The following is a 27,690-nucleotide window of genomic DNA, read 5'->3' as shown; positions in this document are numbered from 1 at the left end:
AACTGTTCATGAACTTCCTGGCAGCACTAAAAACACTGCAGAGGTTTATGATATTTGCACATTGCCGTGCTAATAAAGAACGGCATGTTTTTCACTTTTCCTGTAAGTGAAAAAACGAACATAAGGAAGGAAGTTTACCAGCCAGTACATTTGCCGTGGTGTTTTTTAATCAACATTTTTATATGTAACAATCTATATTTACACAATAGTGAATAAATGCATACATGTAAAGAAGAACTCAGTTTTAAACAGTGTTTTGTCCATCTACTTACTGCAGCATCCAATTGTATCATCTAACTAAAGAGCAAAGGTACTACAGTAATGACAAAGAGAATTGGAGCAAATTTTTTCAAATATTTCGATAAATGGTTATAATTTATCTGAGTGGCTTTTGGTGAAATTAAAAGATAACTGGAAAAACAAACTAACAAACAAACAAACAAACAAACAAACAAACAAAAAAAAAAACATACCACAAATATCTAACTCCAGTTAAAATTGCTTGAGAATACCCTTATTCATGTAATTACAAGGTGGTTTGTACAACTACCTGAACAGTGAGGGAGAGTACCACTCCAGTGGCTATCTTCTTGGCACTCCCTTGTAGAATTTCCTATGAGCCTTCGACCCGCTGTGCAAGAATAGTGAATTATGGAGCCATATGTAAATTTATCTCCTGAAAGAACTGCATTGGCAGGTACCCCAGGATGTCCACAAGAAATGGCTAGCGGAGGAAAAAGCACAATATTGTAAGACATTTTTATGGCACAAAATAAGCATATTATAACCATTACGTATAAAGCCAGTGCACAAAATAAACTTATTTCTGGATTTCTGCTCTTTCATATTTTAAGTTTCACTGTCACTGTAGATCGCTTACTTCATAATACTTGATATAGAAATTATATGGAAAACTAACTACCCAGGTTTCCCTGGAGTTATACAGAACTCTCCTTCCTCATTCATTTCTATTCATTGTCCTCACCTAAAAACTACACAGATCTTTTCTGTTAAGGCTGGGAAACAAGAAACAAAAGTTTAATGTTTCAGTGTGCATCTTTATTACAGATATAGTAATGTTAAGTAGCTTTATCATAACTATGAAATAAGTAGAGGCAGTTTAGGTAGTACAAATAAATAAAAATAATAATAATAATCTGTATTTGAGCAATGTGTTGCTCTAAAGTGAACAAGAGGAAAATGAGTTACTCATCATTCTGGTAAATTATGAATCATATTTATGCTTAAGTTAATGTGTACATTTTGTTTGAGAAAAAAAACACCTCTACTGTTTTGCTATAGAATAACTTGCAAACAAGTAGTTCAGAACTGTTGTATGAGGAAACATGGAAACATGTCATTTGAAGGTGAGGCAGAAATAAAATTCAGAATGCTTTCTGTGTAAAGCTTAGGTCATGCAGTGGAGAGAGAAAAATCAAATATATGTTTTACATAACTGTAGTAGTCACTCAACTTAAACAGACAACCTCTTCTTAAGGAAGAGGTACTGAGCTTGAGAAGCCTTAAAAGTTACTTGAGTATATGATCTATGTGTCAAACATATTTTTAAAAGAAAGAAAAAAAAAGACTTAATTATGAACAACTTCTGATGACTATTGTTTCTGATGTTCATCAAAATTATTTGTGTTATAGTTGGTCCCATGATAATATCGAACTGACTGCAGGATGGATTTCTGCCAAAAGGCATGGTCCTGACCACTTTTCTTCCACAGCTGTGTGTTTCTGCTGCTTTCCCTGAGCTGGCACAAGTATTCATGTGGCAAACAGTAACCAAATCAGGACACTGATCTGGTTGAACAGTACTCCCACCGAAATAATAACAATAATTAAAAAGTGTTTAGTTTTAGTTTTCAGCTAGATCAATTACTTTAATGAGCTTGCTGCGCTACCATGCAAATGCGAGTCCTGCCACAATTCTGAAGGAGCTGCAGTGGAGGAAAAGGAGAGGTTAATGGAAACATCAGAGTTTTTGGAGGAAAAATCATGTAGATAACCTTAATGTGTTCGTATAATTATTTGTAATGAGCAGCATAAAATTTTCCTAGCTTAAGAAGGAGAAAATAATCCATTTCTAAGCAATGGTGCTTGTGTACTGCCTTGCATGTAAAAGAGCAGTGCATTTCTACTTTTCTACTTTTGAACATGAAATGTTCACAGTAAACATAGTGTCTACTCAGGGTTTGAAATTCATCTCGCCTGCCTCTCCAAGTATTGTATATTTTTCCCTATCCTAAAAACAATCTTAAACTTTAAAGAGATTGTCACTGATAACCTTTGAAAATTAAAGCTCTTTTACAGTGCTTGAAAAGAGTCTGAGAGACTACATCTATGAAAAGGTAAACAGATTTTTCTAATAGAAAAAGACCTATTCATTTCACTGTGAGTTTATCTCAATGAAAGAATGTTAATTTTTTCCTGGAGATATTTGAGGTTCAGGTGGTGTTTCAGTCCATCAGCAGCAAATTAGCAGCAGCTGATCCAGTAAATGATTGAGGAATTTAGGCACCTCCCAGTCTTATTTGAAAGTTCCCAGGGTCTCAATCAGTAGTCCCCAGAGCAAGGTCAGGAACTTCTATTCTGAGCAGATGAACAGCTAGGGCTTTCCTGGAGCTCTCCCTGAAACCAGAAAGCCATGTAATTGCTTCCAAACTTCCAAAATGCTTCAAGTGGAAAGATGGGTAGCTATTATGGGTGATTTACATTCCCCATCTTCTTCTGCTCCTTCTGTAAAGATTGTCCTGTCCCCAGTCCTGGAAAGGATTCACTGGGCCAGGGTTTTACTAAGATAAGTGAGAAATACGCAAGCATCAATAAAACATTCTTGCCAAATGAAAAATCTTGCAAAACTATTTTGTATTTTTAATTTCATATATTGCTGAATTATTTCATTGCTGAAATGGGACCAAAATCAAGTTTTAGATTATAGCTCTTATTATAGCTCTGAAAGTGTAGATTTTTCTAAAAATCAAAACAAAACTGTTTCAGTCATGCAGGTATTAGTTACACGGTAGTAGGAGGGAAACAAGCACAAAACAGAAATAAATTCACTAGTCTCGTAATATTTATTGATCTGATTAGTATGTAGATACAAATTCATATAATAAATTGATTAAAAAACAATCACATTTCTGTAAAGGAAAAATAAAACCAGCTGATGGATTTGCAAATTAAATTAAATTTAATTTAATTTATTATTTCCTTTAATTGCATTATAATTCACAATCCTGGTGTCAGAAAATTAGTAGTGATCAGAGGAGAAAAATATCTCGGTGGAAAATGAAAACCAGCCAAGCTGTTGTTTTCTAGAGATCTGAAGCTCAATGAACTGATTACAGGAAACAATTGAAGATTTCCACCCTCAGGAAAAAGTGATAGAGGAAGTGTGAAGTTAAGTTATGAAAAGACCCTCGTAAGCAAGATTTTCCTACACAGCTTTCCATACATTTGATCTCACATGCCTACTACGATACAAGGTCTGAGAAAAAATATTTCTCGTAATTATTAATTGTTTTACACTACCTATCCTAAATATAACTTATGAATAATACCTTCAGATTTCCCTGTTTTTAAATATTATAAAAATACACCAAATTGGGCAAACAATCTTTGCTTTCTGACATTTGAAAAAATATTTCAATAATTCCCTCTGAAACCATTTTCACATCAACAATGAAAAGCTGCATGCCATCTTGCCGTAATGTTTTCCGACTGAGCTGTAGAATGTGCAATATGTTGCTCATAAAATCCAGTTTTGTTCCTCAATACAACCACACACACACACACTTTTTCGCCTAGTATGACTAAAAATCATGAACCAGAAGGTTAAGCCTAAATGAATAGCGTTAAAGTGAATAAATACTTACACAAACACTTTGGTAGTGATCTATCCCATAAACCATTAGCTTTACAGGTCAAAGCAGATGAGCCCAACAGATAGAAGCCCTTCTTGCAATGGTATGTCACACTTGTTCCATACTTGAAACTTTCAGGATAATTCTGCTGGCCATGCCGAATAGCATTTTCCACAAAACCAGGATCAGAACAGTTCACCACTGTAAGACAAGAAGTTTTCATCACCAATGCATATTAACAATGTCATAAATGAAGTGATACAGTGACTTTTTTGTTACTTCACTAGCAGCTCATGACTGTTATCCATTTGATGTCATCTGTGATTTTTATTTGACTTAAATATCAGATATGTTCTCAACTAATCAAGACTTTAGATCTTTTTTGCTTTGAAAATAGCATTCTAATCTTACTCCCGTTATTCTAACAGTCTTGGACACACAAGTGGTTGGAAGATAAAGGAGAAAATGGAGGATGTTTTTTTAAAATCTTTTTCTTCCTGGACCTCATTTGGTCTTACATGCAATTTTTATGTGAAGAAACCCAAATTAGAAGAAAACCAGTACATAGTTTAAATAACACTTTAACATTTTCTATTTGATTGTCCTGTAATAAGATAAATTGTTTCAAACATTAACAAGAACATTTTCTGCTATTAATGTATAGAATAGAAAAAGCATGGTGAAAAGTGAAATATTTGATAGTGGAGAAGGGGTAAGGATAAGTGCCAAAAAGCATTATGCTATTTTTCAGAATCAGCAAAAAATCAAAAAAAAAAAAAGTAGGTTTTGACATGACTGTTGAGTTTTTATGTAAGGTATATCTCCCCTCCATTCCCAATCCTTTATACCCTGAAGTTCAGATGACGGTTTGTTGGTGGAAGATCATGATTCTCTAAGTGTGAGAATATTAGTGTTATAAGTTATTATTCATCAAACAGTGACAGGAATCTACTTTTCATGTATACATGTACCATCTAATTTCAATTAAGTACACGGGAAAAAAAACACAACAGAATAAGTCTAAAAAACATTAGGCATCATGATGTTGCATATAAAGCGCTTAACAAGGCATTATCTAGACTGATGAAGAGACATGGTTCATGGAGGAGATCTATTTTTTTCTGAAGGGTAATAAAGATATTTAGTCTCCTAATTGAAACTGTTCTCATTCTACTTTATGCCAAATCCTATGAAATTGTTCACCAACAGAGTTTCATTTAGCTTATATTACAATCAATTTCCTTATATTTTATAATACCAACAGTTATTTACATTTTGTATTATAACCCTTTAAATGTTGAAAAGAAATCAGATATGAAGAGATGACATAAATATTTGTTTACATTGGGAGTTCACTGACAAAAACGAACACTTTTGTATCCTTAACACTGACTTTTTTTCTGTCCCTTAAAACACGCAAAAACACAAAGTCCTAAAATCTCATTGTTCTTGGGAAGTTGCAAAGGACTGGGCTGTAGGAATCTATACCTCTGTACTTGCTACGTAGAACTCTGAAAATTCTTGTTTCTAGGGATCTCGAGGTTTAAGAGTATTATCAAGAGAAAATATTCTTTTTACATTACACAAGAAATACATTTCATTCTTTTTTATTGCCTTTTTCCATCATTACTAATCACTGTCAACTAAGTCTAGTTCTGTCACAGACAATATACCTATCATTGTAAAACAAGGACACAAGAGGAAGTTTGTCAAGCCAACAGCCCACTCACACGATGCCCTGCCAAGATACTGAGCCAGATCTGCATGAGCTCATATGTCTACATTCACTTCACAATTCTTTGTTAGAGAAACTAGCACAGCTCCCAGAAGGAATGCACACTGCATTCCAATTAACCCTGTTAGGCAATTAGACATTGTGTAGGGCTATGTAGATGCTGCTGTAAAGCTTCTGCATTTGGAACTAACCTATATTCTCTGCATGGTTAAAGTTGCCTTGTACGTACATATCCCTGAACTAAATCTATCTATATGTAGATTCTACATATCAACATATTTATATGCTTTCCTTGACATTTCAATTTACGTCTGTATGTGGATTCTTGTGAATGTGCTACTTAGTTCATATAAAACATTGGAGAACTTTCTAACAATTTAGTTGTAGACACAATTAAGTTTCTATGCCCAGGTCCTGTTTAGTTTAAAAATATGGGTAATGTGTTTAATTTCAAAGACAGAAGCAATTCTTCCCCAATCTATTCAGCTGAAATCATTGTTACAGGGTAATGCAGTTTTAATCCCCAACAATAACCCCATACCTGAGCCATCATATCACAGATTGATGTCTAAGGTTGTACAGGATATTTGTACTGTTGCAGAACTAAACTCAGGTCTCCTGAGACCTATGCTCATGCTCTAGTTTTGTGATGAAACTGCATACTGAGAAGTTATTACAGCAGAATAACACTTTCCCATTCTACTTATATCTATTCATTGGTTACTAGCAAGAACATACTTTTCTTTAAATAGTCTCCATACGGGTAAACACATATGGAACTTAATTGCCTTTTATGACCATAAAAATCCTCTGGAATAAAATAATTTAGAAGTGTTATTCCAAAGGTGGATTAGTATCAATTTATCAATCATATTTAAACTTGACTCTATTAGAAACCATGTCTTGGTGCAACTAAAACTCCTGCCTGCACCCATACAGATCATTAGTACAGGTGCATGTCTGCATTTCATATTATATCCACATCCGTGTTAACTCAGTACTCTAACATTGGAAATTGGCCATATACAGCTTAAACAAGTACATGGGCATTTACAGTGAGATTTGATCTATGCAAACATATAAGTATAGAAATTTACATGCAGATAACATAGCATAAGATTCATATTGTCTACCTAATTTCTTGTTATCTCAGTTTCTCACACATCTCTGCTTCTGTACTCCTTGCATTTATTTTTTTTTTTTTTGTGTTGTTTGTTCATTTTGTACAAGCATGAAGTTTCTTGACATTTATGTTTATTCAGGGGCTCTAGATGTAAAATACAAGAAGGTTATACTTCTAGTACCATGGCTTTGATTGTTGAGAAACAGTTAAAATAGAAGTTGAAACAGTGCTTGTGAAGTCATTAAAGTTTTAAAAGTTTCACATTCATTTTCAAATTCATTTTTGTTTCATTCATTTTCAGTCAGTTTGCTCCTATCTGAAAGCTAGCACAGAAACAAAAAGGTAGAGATGAATAAATCTCAAGAATGAAAATGGAATATTTATGGAGGAATTATATTATTCCTGGAATTACATGTGGTATTTACAAAAATTTCCTTAAACATTGAAAAGCCACAGGAAAAAATGGTATTTAAATGCTTGCCCTTCACCTAACAATTTGTATCATGTGCTTGAAAATAAATGTTTGGATTTAAATATACCCAACTTTTTCTTTTCCCCCAAGTGACTCTTTTCCTGGTTTCATTTTGCTCAGGTAAGAAATTAAGACACCATTAAAAAACATTGTTTTTTTCATTTTTAAATTTTAAATAATTCACAAATCTACTTATAAGGGAGTAAGTACTTATTTTACTGCCTTAAAAATAAAGAAAACAAAACAAACAAACAAATATTTGTTCTCGTTCCTTAAAACTAGACTTAAAAAAAGAAAAGAAAAAAAAAAAAAGATAAAATACTGACAATGGCTGAATAAGACCTTTGAAACAGAGATCTGAATTCATTCTCCTTTTTAGGAAGATGGATTCATAGAATCATATCATCATTGAACAGCTTGGGTTGGAAGGGTCCTTAAAGATCATCTAGTTCCAATACCCCTGACTCTGGGCAATCTGTTCAAGTGCTTTACCATTCTCTCAGTGAAGGATTTCCTCCTAACATCTAATCTAAACCTACCTTCTTCTAGTTTAGAACTAGTTCCCCCTTGTCCTATCACTATCTGTTTGAATAAAAAGTCACTCTCCATCTTTTTTATAAATCTCCTTCAAGTACTGAAGAGCTGCAATGAGGTATCCCTGAAGCCTTCTCCTCTCCAGGCTCAACATCCACAGCTCTCTCAGTCTTTCTTCACAGGAGAGGTGCTCCAGCACACTGATCATCTTTGTGGCCCTCCTCTGGAACTGCTCTAACTGCCCCACATCTTTCTTGTGCTGGGGGTCCCAGACCTGGATGCCTGGATGCAGCACTCCAGGTGGGGCCTCACAAGGGCAGAGTAGAGGGGGACAATCACATCCCTCAACCTGCTTCCCATTCTGTTGATGCAACCCAGGATGCAGTTGGCCTTCTGGGCTGCAAATGCACACAAACCTTTAAGGTGAACTCCCTTTTGGGAGTTAGGAGATCTCCAGATTATTGGAAACTACTAATTCTTTAACCAGAATTGGTAAACCAGAATTTTAACCAGAAATACTAATTCTTTAACAACCTTTGGTAAGTGGTAAGCTGTTTTATTTAAAAATAAGCAGTGAACGCTTACTGCACAGATAAAGATACTGTAAAAGTAAAAAGCAGAAAAATAAACAGTAAAATAGCATTTTATAATTTGTAAAAAAGACAGAACAAAAATGTTTTTTACAAATTAAAAAAAAATGTTTTTCCCAGTGCAATTTAGTAAACATTTATATTGCACTCAAATATATACTGGTTCAGTTGAAACGGAACTTTTTAAAACTTTTTGACCAAATTCTTCCAATTGTAGTATCAGAATGTTATATTCAAATAGAACAAAAATCCAAAGAACATTGAAAAAGAAATCACACATGTTTTGAAGGTTTTGCACATTCATAGAGGAATGTAATTTTTCTCATTTTATTTTCCATCCTGTGGATTACTCAAGTCTTTCCCCAGATTTTCCATATAATATATATTCAGAAGAGATGCCCCTTATATAACTTCTTAAAATTGAAACTTAGTTTTAATGGGTAAGCCTGCCAAGTTAGCTTCTGTGAAGCCAGCAATAGAAATTAAGAAAAGAGACCATTATTTCATGATGATATGTTGCCCTAAAGCTACCCAAAAGCAATTCTTACTGGGTTATTTTTGAAACACAACAGGCAGAACAGAAAAACTTAATTTTCTGTACAGATCAAAAATATGGAGTGTTCAAGAAATACTGTTATAGTCCCAAAGAATCAATCTGTCTGTGTGATAGTGCTCATTCTTGTACCAGTAATAGTTGTTTAGCCAAGTAAGTGATAAATAAAATACAGAATAGTCACTGAATGTAAAACTTAATGCACGTGCATTGTGCAACAATATAGCTGCAAGAAGTTATACCTGAATACAAAAACTCTGATAAAGTGATTATGTAAAAGAATACTATCCCTTGAACTAAAAAATAACCACATTTTTGCTTGTGGTATCATTTAACACCATCTAAAGATTTTTAAATATGTATACATGAGAGTGGTGTGGCTAACAAGGGCTGCGGTACGGAGTACTTTAGAAAAGAATTTGAGTTGGCTGGCATACAGAACTAAGGCAGTAGTTTCCCTGATTGCCTTTCACCCTGAGGACTCAGTTGTAAATCACGGTGAGAGTAGGAGATTGCTTTCTCTCAATGACAGCTGTCAAGGGTTACATGGGAAATGAATTCTGGCACTCTCAATTTAGTCTGTTGAGAAAAGCTGGAGAGTGCTTTAAGTCTGCCCTGATGACTTCAGAACCTCACACTGAGTAGATTCAAACCCTTAAGGACAAAGAAGTGAAAAGAATTTGTCAGAGTCCCTTAGGCAGTTTTCTGTTAAAAAGTTGAATGATCATCAAAACATACATCGTTCACAGTATTTCATTTCTTTTTCTCTGACTTTCTCACCATTTTTTTCCTTGACAGAAACAATGTTAAGTTTTTTTTTTAAACTTTGATATCTGATCAATAATGTTTTTAAACTTTTTTATTTGAAAAGTACTGCATTACTGTTGGTATCTAGAACACGTATAAAGACTGCTACTCAAAATGAATAAAAGTAGATAATTCACTCAGAATTTATGACAAATCCTAAGGAATTAATATAGAAAAGGAAGGCACTGCTTGGAAAAGCATGATTACAATATTTCCAGCCTATGGAATTTTAGTAAAGTTCATAGTAAAGTCAACAATACACAAAACTGGTAATTGCTCGATATAGTTAACTGCTCACTTCTTGCTTGCTATTCTGTACAAAGCATGAATTCTGGTGTTGGTTTCAGACACATCTTAAGTGCTTACAGTACATCCTAAGTACTTTTTAGATGTGCTCTCTGTATGTGTAGTCATTATGTACATGTACTATCAACACAGTAATTTTTTTTGTCTTAATAGTACCAACTCCAGAAGCATGTCTTAAAATCTTTCTCTTTAGGTTTTTGTTAATCAGAGCATTGTTTTCCACATGTGAAAATCCATTCAGTTGCACCAAAACATATTTCTACTATCTTTTGAAAAGTTGTCATGTTTTGGCTGGGACAGAGTGGTTTTTGTTTGGTTGGTTGGTTTGTTTTGTTTTGTTTGTAGAGGCTCACACAATACTGTGTTTTGGATTTAGGATGAAAATAGCGATAGTGATAACATACTGATATTTCAGTTGTTGCAGAGCCGTACTCACACAGAGCCAAGGACTTTTCTGCTCCTCGTGCTGCCCTGCCAGCAAGGAGGCTGCGGGTGCACCAGGAGCTGGGAGGGGGCACAGCCAGGACAGCTGGCCCAAGGTGGCTAAAGGGATGTCCCATAGCATGTGGTGTCACACTCAGCCATAAAAGTGGAGATAAAAGTGGGGGTAAAGAAGGAGGGGGATAACATGTTTCCTGGAAGTGGCTGAACACCTGCCTGCCAATGGGAAGCAGCGAATGAATTCCTTGTTTTGCTTTACTTGTTTTGCTTTACACAGTAAGCTGTCTTTATCTCAACCCCTGAGTTCGTGCACTTTTACTTGCTGATCCTCTCCCCCATCCTATCTGGGGAGTGTGAGCTGCATGGTACTGAGCTGCCTGCCAGGACTGAACCACAACAGATGTCTTATGCAGATCTCCAGGCAGGTAATGTTCCAGAGAGGAGTCATTTAAAATCCTCTGTCTCTGCCAGCTTCAGGTAAAAAGATACTGTTTGGCATCTCCCATAGCACCCCTCCTCATTATTTACAAAATGTAAATAAGATGCAAATTATAATAATTAATATCCTTCTGAAAGATATCAATATACTACCAACATGAATAGATTAGGTGTATTTAATATCCAAAGTCTCAACAACAAAGGCTTCTGGCTTTGGAAAAACAAAACACAACACAAAATTTTCTCAGCTTATGTGAATACTTGATACCACCATGGATGGAAAATTGCTTAAATTCATAGTTGCTTTAACTTTGAATGAGAAGAATGAGTTGTCAGTCCCAATCTCTCCCACCCTTCTATCAGCTGTCATCTAAAAGTTTATTTTTCTTGTGAACTGAGGAGTGGAACATATTACTACTGGTTCAAATTATTTACCCAGTAAAGAAAACGTGATGAAATTGACAGTTCCTCACAAATACCAGATTCCTGATAAGATAAAAAGTCTAACTAAACTCTTCAAAAGAGATATTCTTAAAGATATCTTTTTTTAAAAAATGAGAAAAGTTCTTTAATCACATTTACAAGAAGATAAATCAGATTCTAAGGATAGTAGTAACAAAGAATACCCATACAAACTTTCCTGACAATGACTATGAATTTGAAACTGCCTTATCACAGAATCACAGAATCACAGAATTTCTAGGTTGGAAGAGACCTCAAGATCATCGAGTCCAACCTCTGACTTAACGCTAACAGTCCCCACTAAACCATATCCCTAAGCTCTACATCTAAACGTCTTTTGAAGACTTCCAGGGATGGTGACTCCACCACTTCCCTGGGCAGCCTGTTCCAATGCCTCACAACCCTTTCAGTAAAGAAGTTCTTCCTAACATCTAACCTAAAACTCCCCTGGCTCAACTTAAGCCCATTCCCCCTCGTCCTGTCACCAGGCACGTGGGAGAATAGACCAACCCCCACCTCGCTACAGCCTCCCTTGAGGTACCCATAGAGAGAGATAAGGTTGCCCCTGAGCCTCCTCTTCTCCAGGCTGAACAAGCCCAGCTCCCTCAGCCGCTCCTCGTAGGACTTGTTCTCCAGGCCCCTCACCAGCTTCGTCGCCCTTCTCTGCACCCGCTCAAGCACCTCGATGTCCTTCTTGTAGCGAGGGGCCCAAAACTGAACACAGTACTCGAGGTGCAGCCTCACCAGAGCTGAGTACAGGGGGACGATCACCTCCCTAGCCCTGCTGGTCATACTGTTCCTGATACAAGCCAGGATGCCGTTGGCCTTCTTGGCCACCTGAGCACACTGCTGGCTCATATTCAGCCGACTATCCACCATCACTCCCAGGTCCTTCTCTGCCTGGCAGCTCTCCAACCATTCCTCTCCCAGCCTATAGCTCTGCTTGGGGTTATTGTACCCCAGGTGCAGGACCCGGCACTTGGCCTTGTTAAACTTCATGCAGTTGACCTCAGCCCATCGGTGCAGCCTATCCAGCAGTAAGCAATAAAAGAGTTTATCAGATACCAAAGCAAAGAAAACAGAGCAAGATAAGCTCCTTCTTACAATTCCTTGCATTCTAGAAGATGTGATGAAGTGTGGCATTTAACATACCAGTTCTTACTTCATACATAATATAATATATGAAAAAATGACCTACAGTGCCATCAACAGCGCAGAGTCCTGACAAGACCATCTGGTTCAGTTCTCATTTCAGTGGTTAAGAGTAATTAACACAGAATCACAGAATTGTCTAGGTTGGAAGAGACCTCAAGATCATCGAGTCCAACCTCTGACCTAACACTAACAAGTCCTCCACTAAATCATATCGCTAAGTTCAACATCTAAACATCTTTTAAAGACCTCCAGGGATGGTGACTCCACCACTTCCCTGGGCAGCCCATTCTAATGCCTAACAACTCTCTCAGTAAAGAAGTTCTTCCTAAGATCCAACCTAAAATAACCCTGGCACAACTTTAGCCCATTCCCCCTCATCCTGTCACCAGGCACATGGGAGAACAGACCAACCCCCACCTCACTATAGCCTCCTTTAATGTACTTATAAAGAGTGATAAGGTTGCCCCTGAGCCTCCTTTTCTCCAGGCTGAACAAGCCCAGCTGCCTCAGCTACTCCTCATAGGACTTGTTCTCCAGACCCCTCACCAGCTTTGTTGCCCTTCTCTGGACTCTTTCAAGCACCTCGATGTCCTTCTTGTAGCGAGAGGCCCAAAACTGAACACAGTACTCAAGGTGCAGCCTCACCAGAGCTGAGTACAGGGGGACAATCACTTCCCTAGACCTGCTGTTCACACTGTTTCTTGTGAGCGAACGGCTGCGTGGTGTTTAGCTGCCGGCTGGGTTAAACCACGACAACAAGCCAGGATGCTGCTGGTCTTCTTGGCCACTTTAGCACACTGCTGGCTCATATTCAGCTGACTATCAACCAATACTCCCAGGTCCCTCTCCGCCAGGCAGCTTTCCAACCATTATGAAACATACTGTGAAACAAAGTGCAGAGATCAGCTTTCTGTCCAAAGACAAAATGAAAAGTGGTTCTAAGCTGCTGAGGGAAAAATTCCATGCTGAACATTTTTGTTTCAGGATTTGATATCTTCATAGCTAGTTCTGCGATACTGCATATTCAGGCTGCATCAAGTCCTGCTTAGCCAGATTTGCCAAACAGAACATGGCAATCAGAATTTTTCAAGTATCATTTGATTCCAGGTTAAATGCAAGTAAGCTGACTATTTGAGATGCTCTTTATCAAATAAATAACAACAAAGGTACAGTCCATGTGGAGTGAAGATTTCCTACCTCAGAAATTATGATTTTGAAACCATATCTCAGTGTACTCAACATTCCATATAAATCTATTACAAATGTTAAATATATTATAAAATTAATAAAAAAATATATAATTGCTTCAGTAATTAAAAAACAGGTTTTTTTTTTTTTTTTTTAAATCTTGAAGTATCCCAACATCTCAATGAGTTTTGCTTTTTTTTTTTTTTCTCATGAAAGAAACAGTAGAAACGTAAGTTTTTCCAAGACAGAGGTGGTTTGGTGATCATGTTACCTCAGAAGACATCCAAAATCCATATTAAAAAATACTTTACAGGGATCCCATTTCAACAGATTAAATGTTTTAACCACTATACCAAAACAGTTTGCCAGAACAGCGGCAAACTGATCTATTGTGTCTATCACCACTGAAATCACTGTGAAATTATCAAAGTAATGACATTATAGAGTGGTGGGAAACACCGCTGCAGAGCAATTAAGTGCTTTACAATTCACAATAGGTTATACAAACATATATTTGTTTCATGTGAGTTTTTATCACATGGCATTAAAGTAGCATATATAATCTTTTATATATATATATAAATATATATATATATAAATATATATAAATATATATAAACGATTATTTATTTATATATAAATATATATATAAGATTATATATGCTACTTTATATTTTTATATTTATTTATTATATTTATTAATATTTAAATATAAATATTTATATTTATAAATATTTTATAAATATAAATATATAAATATTTATTTATATATAAATATAATATATAACCTGTTGTGCGTGTTATTTTTTTGGCAGGCAAAAAAAACAAAATCAACATACTTTCTTTGATAAATTTGCTGCCTGTGACTTGCTAGTTAACCTTTTAATGACACAATACATAGCAGCTATAATATCACTATAAGAGTGCCTAAGAACTGCCTACCTTTATTCACTAAAAATATCCATGTTTCCTGTGCATAGACAGTAACTCTGTTGCAATATAAAATTATATAAAATAAAATAATCATATGCAATAGCCTGCAGCAGTATTCAGTATTTTATAGTAACTGCATACAGAGTCTCAGTGAAGAGAAACTAAGTTCATTATTGACTCAAGTGAATTCAACTGAGGTTTGAAAGAAAGGTCATATGTAAAATCTCTGTTGAATTAAATGATGCAGGTTTGCTAGGGACATCAATCCCTTCCCAGCAGTATATTCAAGGGGCTGGAATATTTACTCCCTTTGTACACAAACTCTTAACTCATCATTAACAATGAACTTTAATACAAATATTTTTTACTTGTTAGTTAAAGGCAATTTTAGAAGGAAAGGTATGTGCCAGAAGTGCTATTACTTCCTTTAGGTTAAGTTCTAAACAATTAATTAAAATTAAATTTGATACATGCAATTTATTTTTTTTTTTAAATTATGGATGTAGAATTATCATTTCAGCACATTTTATTTCATAAAACCTTATGATTTCATAAGAAATTTTCATAAATGGTGTATCAGATTTTGTTCACAGTGAAATGATGTAAATGTAATTATGCCAGGAGGTTTTAGGGAGACAGTAGGGAAGAATCCTTTGTCCAGATACACAGCTAGAATTAAACAAGGGAGATGCAAGCAGAGATGTGTTCTTTGGGAACATGCATGGCTGACACAGAGGTTTGAACCAGCCTGGTCTGTACTGCATTCCTTTGAAAGAACACCATTCTTATTTTTATAATGTTCGTAGCCTTCACATCATTTTTCATAAATTTCCTTTCTTTTTCTCTTATATTATTTTTTAAATAAATGTGTACGTTTGAGTTCAATATAAGTATCTGAATAATTTTATTTGTAGCTGGGGTCTAGCTTTAGTAAAACCATGTAACTGCCTCTGACAGTCAAATGGAGCAGACTTGGACTGAAACTGCTAGATATATGAAAAAAAAAAAGCTTCATTTTTAACAAATTAAAAAATGCTTCACTGATGAGACAGAAGACTGTGTTCACTGAAGTTTAGTGATACAAAATAGTATACAAGGAAAAAAAAGATACATGAGCCTAAATAGGAACAGTTTACTAATTCCTGTTTCTCCTCAATAATTAAGTTGCTATGCTAAGTCACTTGAAAAAATTCTGAGGGTAGTTACTGAGGGAATTGCCATTTCTGTATTGTTTTAATGAGAATGAAAGTTCTAATTCCACACATACTGAGCTTGAAATTGCATTAGCTATCTCTCAAATAATATGATGAGCTAATCACCAAAGATAATTATTATTCTTAGGAACAACCACTGTAATAAAATATGATTTTTAATAAGCCAACAGGTGGAGATAATAAAGCTGACAATAACTGAACTGAACTGATTACATCATTTTAGTCCCAATGTTAGTATCCTTAGCACAACTTTACTGACTGCAATTTCCTTCAGCAATTAAAGACAAGTTACAAAGGACAACTGCAATAAAGAAGCACACAATGTTCACCCCCATGATTAAGGTAAGTGCAACCTCTGGAGAAGGTGAAACTCAAGTACTGTGTTCAGTTTTGGGCCCCTCAGCAAAAGAAGGACATTGAGTCCCTGGAACATGTCCAGAGAAGGGCTACAAAGCTGGTGAAAGGCCTGGAACACAAGGGCTATGAGGACAGGCTGAGGGCACTGGGGTTGTTTAGTCTGGAGAAGAGGAGGCTCAGGGGAGACCTTATTGCTCTCTACAGTTACCTGAAAGGAAGGTGTGCAGAGCTGAGGGTCAGCCTCTTCTCAAAGGTAACTAGCAATAGGACTAGAGGGAACGGCCTTAAATTGGGCTAGGGGAGGTTCAGGTTGAAAATTAGGAGACATTTCTTCTCAGAAAGAGCAGTCAGGCACTGGAACGGGTTGTCCAGGAGTCACCGTCCCCAGGGGTGTTCAAGGAAAGACTGAACCTGGTACTTAGGGACATGATTTAGTGGGTGACATTGGTAGTAGGGGGATGGTTGGACCAGATGATTTTAAAGGTCTTTTCCAATCTTAATGATTTTATGATTTTACGGAAGATGGAAGCTGGTGGCTTCTGGCACCAAGAAGAAGGTTCCTGACCCATTAAAAGGCTTACACCTATGAAATAGATTTACCACCCTCAAAGGTGAAGAGAAGCCATACGTGTCTTCAAGCAAAGGATCTAGTCCACCTAACCCTAAACCACACAAGAGCACCAGGGAGAAACAGGGAGTCATAATAACAGGTGATTCCCTGCTGAAGGGGATAGAGGGACCCATCTGTTGACTTGACTTCTCCTATGAAGAAAGGCTGAGAGAGCTGGGTATGTTCAGCCTCGAGAAGGGGATAGGGGATACCTCCTTGCCACCTTTCAATACTTTAAAGGGTCTTATAAAAAGGATGCAGAAGGACTCTTTACTTGGGTAGATAATGATAGGAGAAGGAGGAATGGTCTTAAGCTAAAAGAGGATAGATTTAGATTAGACATTAGGTGGAAATTCTTCATTGTAAGGGTAGTGAGGCACTGGAAAGAGTTGTGCCAAGAGAAGTTTTGGATGCCCCATCCCAGGTGGTGTTCTAGGCCAGATTAGATGAGGCCCTGAGCAACCTGATCTAGTGGCTGGCAACCCCGCCCATTGCAGGGGGGTTGGAGTTAGACAATTTTTAAGGTCTCTTCCAAGCCAATCCATTCTATGATTCTATGACCTTTCAACTAGAGAGGCTTGCTGCCTGCTTGGGAGTCCAGACCTGTGATATTGTGGAGGGACTGCCAAAGCTTGTCTTACCCTCTGATTACTAACCCCTTCTGTTATTCCATGTGAGCCAGGTGAAACCTGAACAGTATCAAAGGTGACTACACAACTCTGAGAGCAATAGAAAAGGGCATAGAGGCCTGGCTGGTGTTTTTCTTTCTCAATCCTGCCAGTGAAGTATGGTGCCAGGAAAGTGCATTACTGTCATGTCAATAATTGGCTACAGAACTGTTGTTTTCAACAGGGTTTTGGGTTCTATGATCAAGGGACCCTGTTTGCAGATCAGCATCTGCTTGGAGAGGTGGGATCCAGCTCACTACACAGGGCAAAGATATTTTCACCAGTAGGATGGATGACCTCATAAGGAAGGCTTTAAATTTAGTATGAGAGTGGAGGGAAAGAATAACCAGCAGCCCTGTGAAAGAGTAACAGACAGGGTTGCTGAACAAAGGGCATGGGTTGATGGGATAAGGAAGGATCACAAAATCAACAAAATGGGGATTAAACAGGGTCACCTTCAACACTTGCAGATTACCAAATAAATGCCTAAAAGGCTTCATTATGGAGAAATCCCCCAATCCCATCTATGAACCAAACACGCTGCTTTTTCCCCTCTTAAGTGCTTGTACACAAACTCACACAGTACGAGGAGCAAACAAGATGATTGAGGTGTGTGTATGCTTGCAGGCCTATGATCTTATTGGGATCATGGAGACATGGTGGGGTGGCTCTCAGGACTGGATTATTGGATTGGAAGGATATAGGTTCTTTAGGAAGTACAGGAAAGGGAGACAAGGATGGGATGTAGTCTTCTACGTGAATGACCAGCTGGAATGAATGGAAGTCTGCCTGGGGATGGATGAGGAGTTTATGGGTTGGCATTAAAGCGAAGATGGAGCTAGATGACATAACAGTGGGGTTATAACATTTTTAAGTTAGGCTCGTTACAATCAATTTCCTTCTGGAGAGTTCACAAAAAGACCACTAAACTATATACAAAATCTCAAAAACTTTTCTCCAGGCTCTAGAGATCTTTCAGTATATCTTATATGACTCACCCCTCCGTTTTTTCAGAGAGATTTTTCACCTCTCTGAAAATTTGCATGTTTTACAAAAGAAGGTATCTTTTCTGACTTAGTGATTCAGAAGAAAACATTTCACCATATTATTATTTATTATCAGCAACTTACTGGATTGGGCATTGAGAAAGCATTTACTACACCAGTACAAGTTATTTTGGGGCATAAAATATCAAAATAGTGGAGCAATGAAAAGATATTAGTGGTCTGATAAAGATCTCAATAAAGGTCTAATATTAGCTTCATATTCTGCAACTAGAGAAAAAGGTTGAGGATAACAAATAAAACAGTGGCCATAAATAAGAAATACAGAAGAAAGTGTTTTGTTGCAAGAATATTCATTTACATGACTATCTCTTAATAGGAGTAACTGACCATTTATGGAAACTTCCAGTGCAGGTAAGTCAGGCTAGATAGCTGACTGATTTATTGATGTAATATAACTTTTGTGATATAAAGTAGACTTTATGTGTCTCTAAACTAAATGTTAGGGATTACAGTCTGAAATCTTTGAGGTCAAATACTGAAAACCCAAGGTTTCCCCAATACTTAGCTTACTCCTTTTTCCAATATAGAAATGTAAAAACTCAAATAAAGAAAGCAATAAGGTCATGAAGGTCCATTTTCTGAATTTTATCCCAGTGTTTTGAAGGCAGGCTTAAAGGATAATACCTGAAATAAGTCATTAGAGAACAGAGAATGAACAGAAAAGTTTCTTACCTCGGCAGTTTGGTAGAGGGCTACTCCATTGCCCATTGCTTCGGCACTGTGCTCGAGAAGCACCCTGAAGTAAGTACCCGGTGTTGCAAGTAAAATTTACAACATCATTTAAATTGAACTCGCTGCCATTAGTCATTCCATGAGCTGGATTCCCAGGATGTCCACATGTGATTGCTGTTAAAAGAAAAATAGGCATGTTAGCAACTAACTGAAAGGTACTGTTTCATGGAATCACTTGCAGGTTGGAGCTGTTTTTATTTCTGAAATTTTCTTCTATATTTATGGAAGAAGTTTAAGAAAAAATATGATGCATTTATACAGAGAACTTAACTGCCAGGGGAAAATATGCCTATTTTTCTGTAAGACTTTCAGAATCTACTTTTTACCTTATGGTGAAAGTTGTAATATAAATAATTATATGCATATGCATTTTGACACCCTACTGACATGTACTATACCCTAAAAAATATTGAGACTGCACTATATATCCTAATAATGCAGATTAAAACAGACAAACAAACAACAACAAAAAAACCCTGCAAGATTCAAAATCTAGTAGGGTAAAACAGATTGAATTCAAGTATTGCTTCAGAACATTCTGGAGTTCCAAAGCATTCTTGTTCAAAAATTGTTGAGTTGCTTTGTTTAAATCCTTTTAATTAGATTTTCTTCTGGCAGTAGAGATATCATTGTTGGGATTAAATCATTCCCATTATGCATATTATGTGTTTTTTGATATGCTTACATGATACTTATATATTTTATAATGGTTAAGCTGTAGCCTTCCACATGACCAGACATCAAAATAATACAGAAAAATATAGAATAAAACCATAGGTACCGACAATTGAAAATAAGAAAGTCAAAGATATATATATATGCAGCTTTTCAACATTGTGCTGGTGATAATGGCTATCATACTAAAGTAAATATCCTATTCACAGATATACCTTCTAATTAATTCATTAGTTATTTTTTCTTTTCTTTACTGAACTGACACATGAAATATAATTTTAATGTTTTCTTTTATTTTACCACAGAGTTAAGTTATGAAATAGTATTTTCAACAATACTTGATCTTTGAAAATTACATAGGACACCTTCCTGTATCCAGATTAGTATTTAGTCCATAAATTGCAAAATAAATCTATTTCAGTCACTTAAGCCCCTTTTTGCACTATTCCATTTGCAGCATTTGAAGATGATACCCTAAGCATCAGAACAAAATGTGAGTATATGCACAGGATCTACTTTATTTTAGCGCAGCTGGTACATTTTTTGACTGTTACAGATTATTAAATTTCAATTCCTAAAATATTTTCTGTAGTCACCGTCTTTCCTATGTGACAAACTATTCAACTACAAAGTGCTATCACCATAAAGTTTATACAGTTTCCTGAACAAATTCTATGCCATGGGTTCTTACAATACAAAATGTAGGTCTTGTATAAATATTCTGATAATGAAGTATAATTCTGCTCAGTTTTCAACAAAAACATGTTCTTGTGGGTCAGATCCTCTTTAGACGTCATTACTCCTTACAGATTCTGTTTTTTCTGATGCCTCCCAAAACACTAAAGATCTCAGATTCTGAGACCCTAGTCACAGGATCTGGTTTGTTATTGCTCCATTAGTTTTATAGATATCCTTGACCTATTGATTGATCAGCACTGAAGTAGTTGAATTCACACAGTAGCAAGTACTCAGAAACATATTTGTAATTTAAAAAAAAAAAAAAAGGGGGGGGGGATAGTTTGGCATTATAGTGTTTCCAATCATCATTAGGGTTGTATACAGTTAACTCTTAATATTGTTTACCTAAGTAGTACCCAACACATTTCAACTAAGGATTATTCCTAGTGTTCTTATGACATCTAAATTGTTCCCTTTCCCTGCCTTATACAAAGAACTGTCCCATGCATACAGATATGCTTATGTCCTAAATATGTCATGTGGATACTGGAAACGTAGCAAAGAGATATCCATTTAAAGTAATAAAACTCCCAAGTATATTCTCAAGTCTTTAATACAGTATCAGTCTTAGACCCTGAAGTATGCTATATAACTAAGAGGTTTATTTAATATTAATACAGTTTATATTTTTAGTAAAGAAAGTCACTGTTTTGATTTTTGTTGTGCTGTTATTCACAAAAAACTAATCAGAGATCTTTACTTTTCACATTAACTCCCAATAACTCGGGAGTTCACTTCACTTGATAAAGATAATAGATCTTTGGGAATATATTTAGCCAAAGTATGGTCTAATAGATTACCCAATACTGAGGTAGGGAAACACTTGTGTCAAAAATTGTGCAAGATAAAGGAGCATAGGAAATGAAGATAAAAGAGTAATGTGTGGAGTACTCTGAATACTTTCTTAGATAATGTTTTTTGAAGAACCAATTACAAATATGAAAGGATGCATAACCTTTAAACATATCACAAAATGTAGCCCAACTCATAGTAGATTTTCAGGGGTACAGACTGTAGCATCTTTATGGTGCCCCTGGTATATTTCTAGTGTCTGACTCATACTCCTTAGTCAGAGGACCTTTTCTGTATTACATTAGTGAGCCCATTTCTAGCACTGGTAAGCACCATGCTTCCACTTTCCCTCTCCGAAATAGCTGAGACATTTTTACTAGATTTTTTAATTAAGAAATAAATAAATAAAAGTGGAAAAATCTTCTGAAGCTTGGTTGCTGACAAAAAAGAGGAGGTGAGGGAAGGGGTGTACATACAGCTCTTTAGTCTTGACAGTTATAAGCAAAATAAAGCCATGTTGCTGCTAGGCAGCCTGTACAAACAGAAACTACTGCCAGTTCTTCTCAGAACAGTAATAACAGTAGCAATTTAGGAAGGAACTGACTCTCTCCCCTCACCCCTCCCAGCTTTGCCCCTTTCTTTTGAAGGGATTTTGTTCACTGCATGGTAAAATTAATCCACTAAAAGCAATAACACAAGCTGGTGGCATTTCTCCTTTGATGAATATAAATCACTTGAAGATATCAATAGGATTTTAAGAGGACAATGACATTCAGCAGATATTTCCTGCAGCTGTATACAGGTTGAAATAAGAAAGTACTGAACATTTCGAAATCTAATGACTTCTCAGTAATATATTTTCTTAGCAATGAAACAAAGATACTAACATCTTTAACAGAAAAAAATGATTGTCTTAGTGACTCTGTGTGAAAAAATAAAATACTTCTGTCTGAATTATAGACATCTTGAAAATGAAAGAAAGAAAAAAGAAATCACTGATGTAAACGATCATTAAAAATAACCAAGATTATATAGAAATTGGGAGTTTTATTAAGACCAAAAAAACAATAAAAAAATGCTAGTATACAATAAAGTAGCAAAATAATAAGCAGAGGAATCAGACTTGACTGATTAAATGGCTGATTCTTCAGAAAATGTCAGAAGACCTGCCACACAAATGTGGAAGGAACTAGAGTGGGACTGACTTAAAAAAATAAATAATTAATTATGAGATTTTCAAAAGCAGATGAATTAAGAACAACAGCAACAAGACAAAAGAGAGAATAAAGAAGTCAATATTTTTCTAACAGATGCAGTATAATCCAATACTGTGCCTGGGCCTGGGTTTGCACTGACAAATATTAAGCCAACCTGGAAAAATGGGCAGTTACCATCAGAACAGTATTCTTGCTTTATCCAGCAAAGAAAAAAATTAGACCATTAGTATTCTTACTAAAAAAAAATAAAATAAAAATATATGAGAAGCTCTGTAAGATGACACTTGACAAAGAAGCTACACCTGGAGAAAAAGGGAGAAAGAGATAGATAAAGTTATTAAGGTGCAGCCTGCTGTCCAACACACTTCAATGCCTGTCAGCCTTCTTCCGAAAAAACAGAAATCAGACATTACTGGATACAGATAGTCAGCCTGTGCTAAGTTAGAAAGTGGATTGGATTATCATAATGACCCTCATCACTGAAAATATGTCCAAAAAACGTCTGTTTTTAACACATAATTCGAATACCTTTGAACATCTCATCCACCATTAATATTTAATTGGGTTAAAGGTAATTGCAATATTCACTGAAAAATGAATTATACTTACGGACACAAACGGGAGTTTGTCCGGACCATTTGTGATCCTGTAGGCAAATTCTAACAGAGGTACCAACAAGTCGAAAGCCAGGATTACATTGATAGACTACAGTATCACGATAACTGAATCCATCTCCACTAATATGACCATTTACAATTGGGTCCGGAGAACCACAGTGACCAGCTACAATAGAAGAGCAATCCATCAAAACTACAAATTCTTACAAATCTTGACAACATTTACAAAAATGCTGATATGAAAAAAATAATAATTTCCATTCTCAATTAAAAAAAAAAAATAGAGTCAAAGAGCATATAGTAGTGGATCTGGGAACAAGCAGAACAAGATCTAGGGTATAAAAACTGCAGGTGACATTCCTTCTACTCTTCCAAGGTGACAGAGGTAATCATTCAGATATTTGAAAATTTCATATAGACAGTTATACATATACATACATATATACATACATACATACATACATATATACGACAGCAAATTCTGTTGTAGAAATGACAAATTTGTCAGAAGAATATCTGGTGCATATAGAATGCAAATGTCTGAAATTACAAATCATTCAGTTGATTTGCTACAAAATGGACAATTTTCAAATGGGTAATTTTTTTTTTATTAATATTAGTTTACCTTTTCCTTAATAAGCCTGCCTTGGTCCTCAGAGAACTGTGAATAATTTTTTATTTATTTATTTTTTTTTTTATCTTCCAGACCCCCATTATTTCTTCATAGTGTTCATGTTCATCTTCACAGTGCTCATGTTTGTGATTTGCCTTGGATTTTGTGAACAAGTCTCTACTAAATAATGACGCATGATTGGGGCCATTCTCTGGCAGAGGCCAACCAGCACAGCACAGTCTGTATTCATAAACCGAAAATCTCTTGCCCCCCAGACTAGCACAGCTGCTAACAAGCTGCCTACCAGGGTTAATACTGGTTTAAGCTAACTTGAACAGTTCTTAGAAATTGTCTTGGATAACATTAGCCAAAACATGTCCGGGCATTATTCTAACAATTTAAGAGGTGATATGATCAAGTTTCATTAATTTGCATGTCAAGGTGTTATTTCTTTAGTGTAAATGTAGCGTCTGTTATTCTATGTATCCAACAGATAACTGATTTCTCAATAGCTGGTCTTCAGACATTAGAAGACTGCAATCAAAGTTTAAAATATAGATAATAAATTATTAAAAATAATAATAATAAAAAAATAAAACATTCCATGGGATCACAATCTATTGCTTTCAAAAGAAAAAAATACTGCATTTTTTCAGATTTGTATAAATGGCATATTTAGCTATATTATCTCATTTACCATGCCATAAATGCCCTTATTTGTATCTATTGGAAATTTTCTTCACTCTAATTTAAAAGCTGCAACATACAAAGGAGGTTTCCAAGCAGACATTTAAAAAAAAAAATCTAAAAATAAAATCTAAGTATATCTTGTTATGCTCAAATATTTCGTATCATTCAGCTCCAATTTCTACAATTATTTTTTATTTATTAATGCATTTTAGTAATCAATCACAAAAACTGATTCTACTTGTGTTCATTCTTTACAAATATCTACCACCTTTATGTTATCTTCAGTTGTTTTTTAGCTAAACTGTTATATTTAACGCGCTTCTAAATTCACATCAAAATTATAATAAACTCTTCTTTATATTGGTTTTCAATTTGATCACTATACTTGAAATAATCACCTTTTCCAGCTGCATGGAAGTATGTAAAGGACACAACGTCTACCAGCACTGTTTCTTCCTCAGTGCTATCAGTGGCTGTTAAACAATGCAGAACGGATTACTCTGGGGTAATGGCACTCTTGGCATTAAAGAAGCTAAGCAATAATCTTAGTCTCTCTAGATTCTTTATTCTGTTTGGAAACAGAGCTTCTGAGCAGAAAACTATTTATCTTTACTGACTAAAGGGAAGAATTTTTTTTTTTAGTGACATTGATTAATTACACCTGCCAACAATTTCAACTTAAACTACGCTAAGCACTTTCAGTACTCATTCGGAGACAAGAGAATAGGGACATGATGCTCATGACCACTGATAGAATGGGGTTGTTTGATGTGCTGTTTAACACTGAGGCCATATTCGTGAAGAAGCAGACTTGCTCATAACTTTTTTCTTGGGTCTGAATTAATTTCTACTACAGCCACTTTAATACAGCTAGGCAGTATATTTCATTTACACTTAATGGATCTTCTAAAACACTAAAAGGGGAAAATATGCCACTTGATTACTTTTTTCATACATAGAGGATTATTATAACAATACTAAGTTTAGGATTGCTGATATCTTCAAGGAGGCATTAGGACAACGTTCTGTAAATTTTTGAAACAAAATAAGGATGTATGTTTTTTCATACTCCAAACAGGGAGTAATGACAGCAAAAAGTAACGAATACATTGAAAATACATTTTCCTCCTTGCAATTTTCTCTTGATATCTCATGGAAGTATTTACTACTGTCAGCCCAAATTAGCAATATGATCCCCCTTAACCCTTCCCTCTTATTCAGCCTCACTCAGCCTTTTGCCTGTCACACGCCCCTAACCTCTTAGCAGGCCTTTCTCCCAGACTTGTTTCAGTTCACCAAGCTTTCTCTTGTATGGTGGAAAACAAAAACTACACACAGCTTTCCACATGCGTGCTGAAGAGGAAATAATAACTTCAACCTGCTGACTACATTGCTGCTCATATGCTCCAGTTCATGATCTTTCCTGCATGGCCACACTTCTAACCCTTGTTTAACCTCTCTTCCATGTCACTTGGGTTGTTTTCTGTAAAGCTGCTTTCTACCCTGTCAGTTCCAAGCCAGTCCTCATGAATGGCATTATTCTAGCAAAACTGCAGGACTCTGAATTTGTCTTTGCTGATCTTTACAAGATTCCTGTTGGTCCATTCCTTCAGATTCTCAAGGTCCCTCTGTACAGCAGTACTGCAATCCAGCATACCAACTGTTCCCCATCATTTGGTGTCATCCTCAGACTCGCTGAGGCTGCACCCCAACCTGTCACCAACAGAACCACTAGCAGATCTTGGGTAATATTGGCCACAGTTTATTTAAGTAGTTAACTACCAACTCTACTGCAACACCTCTCTCCCCCAAGCTCTGCTACTAGGAATGACAAATTCATGATCTGGTTAATCTTGCACATAGATTAACCACATACTAGAGCAAAGGTAGATGTCACTTTTAATCAGAATTACTTCTCAAGAATACTATTGTGCACGGTTCTAAACATTGACTAGTAATTCAAGCAATTGGAACAATCACATGTTTTGGGAAAGGAAATATATGAAACATGCAAAATGGGAAAAGAGAGGCTGTATTTATACAGAATGGACTGGAGTATATTTGTGTTGTTGTTGTTGTTGTTTTCTAGACCTAAAAAGTGAAAAATTGAAAAAGCAGTGTTTGCACTGAAGCCAAGCACAGGGAATTGCAGGAAATTTTAGGAACAAAGATAGTTGAGATGTGCCAACTGGCATAATACAAAACACCAAAGTATTATGTACTTTCCCATAAATGGGAATTTATCAGCTATCTGGAATTATTATACGAATCATTTCACTTACAGATCATTCCAGCATATGATATTATATTTCTTGAAAAACTAAATTGTAGTAATAATTTATGAAAATTGAATGGAGTGGATTACATTTAAATTTAGATTTTAAAATACATCCTTGCCTTATTTATGTATAGCTTTGTACCTGAAAGTCATACGCAGTTAGGATAAGATATCTATGCAGGAAAACATAGGAGTGAGTCAATGATTAAATACCAACAATACCAGAGACAGAGTTAAGCAAACACTTAAAAGATTCTAATTTGATCTATGTCCTACATGAATCGGTCATACACACAAAGCATGCATATAAACACGTTTTGTGATGTACAGGTGTAATTCTTCTTGAAAAGAAAGAAGGGGAAGAGATATGAATTATCAGCAGTGTGAGGAATTGAGTACAAATGAAAAATATATAGCGTAATGATTCGCATTTATCTTCATATAACTGAGAAAAAGTATATATAATATATATACTGCATTATATATACTTTATATACATCTGCAGAACTATGTCTTGCATTTGCCATTGGACTCATTTACTACAGTCATTGGTTTAGCTTTCTTTTGAGAAAAATATGGATTTCACAAAGCTTTTCCTGAAATATAGAAATTAGTGTACTCAACTAGACTGAAAGCATAAATTGATTCTACACGAACCAGGGGGTAACACAATGTGATACCTGTTTTCATCTATAGCTGTTCTGAATTACATTCATGCAGGTACAGTGCATGCAAAAAGCATCTCTAACTCATTACCATTACTTTGAAATGGAAAGGGCCACTCACAGTTCCCTGGTGTTTGTCTTCTGATTT

At 35.7% G+C, this 27,690-nt stretch overlaps 1 protein-coding gene across 4 annotated transcripts in view; it reads right to left on the bottom strand.

Annotated features, from left to right (window-relative positions):
* CSMD1 (CUB and Sushi multiple domains 1) overlaps positions 1-27,690 on the bottom strand; it is a 1,186,669-nt gene that overhangs the window by 46,067 nt on the left and 1,112,912 nt on the right. For all 4 annotated transcript variants that reach the window (XM_032184761.1, XM_032184762.1, XM_032184764.1 and 1 more), the window contains 4 exons: positions 23,289-23,462; positions 19,198-19,371; positions 3,885-4,073; positions 551-724 (listed from right to left, as the gene is read on the bottom strand). In XM_032184761.1, the coding sequence (XP_032040652.1) occupies positions 551-724; positions 3,885-4,073; positions 19,198-19,371; positions 23,289-23,462 (711 nt within the window). The remainder of the gene's footprint in view (positions 1-550; positions 725-3,884; positions 4,074-19,197; positions 19,372-23,288; positions 23,463-27,690) is intronic.

The sequence above is a fragment of the Aythya fuligula genome, chromosome 3, assembly GCF_009819795.1.
Source record: "Aythya fuligula isolate bAytFul2 chromosome 3, bAytFul2.pri, whole genome shotgun sequence".
Classification (NCBI taxonomy): Eukaryota; Metazoa; Chordata; class Aves; order Anseriformes; family Anatidae; genus Aythya; species Aythya fuligula.
This window is presented reverse-complemented; position numbering and strand designations above follow the sequence as displayed.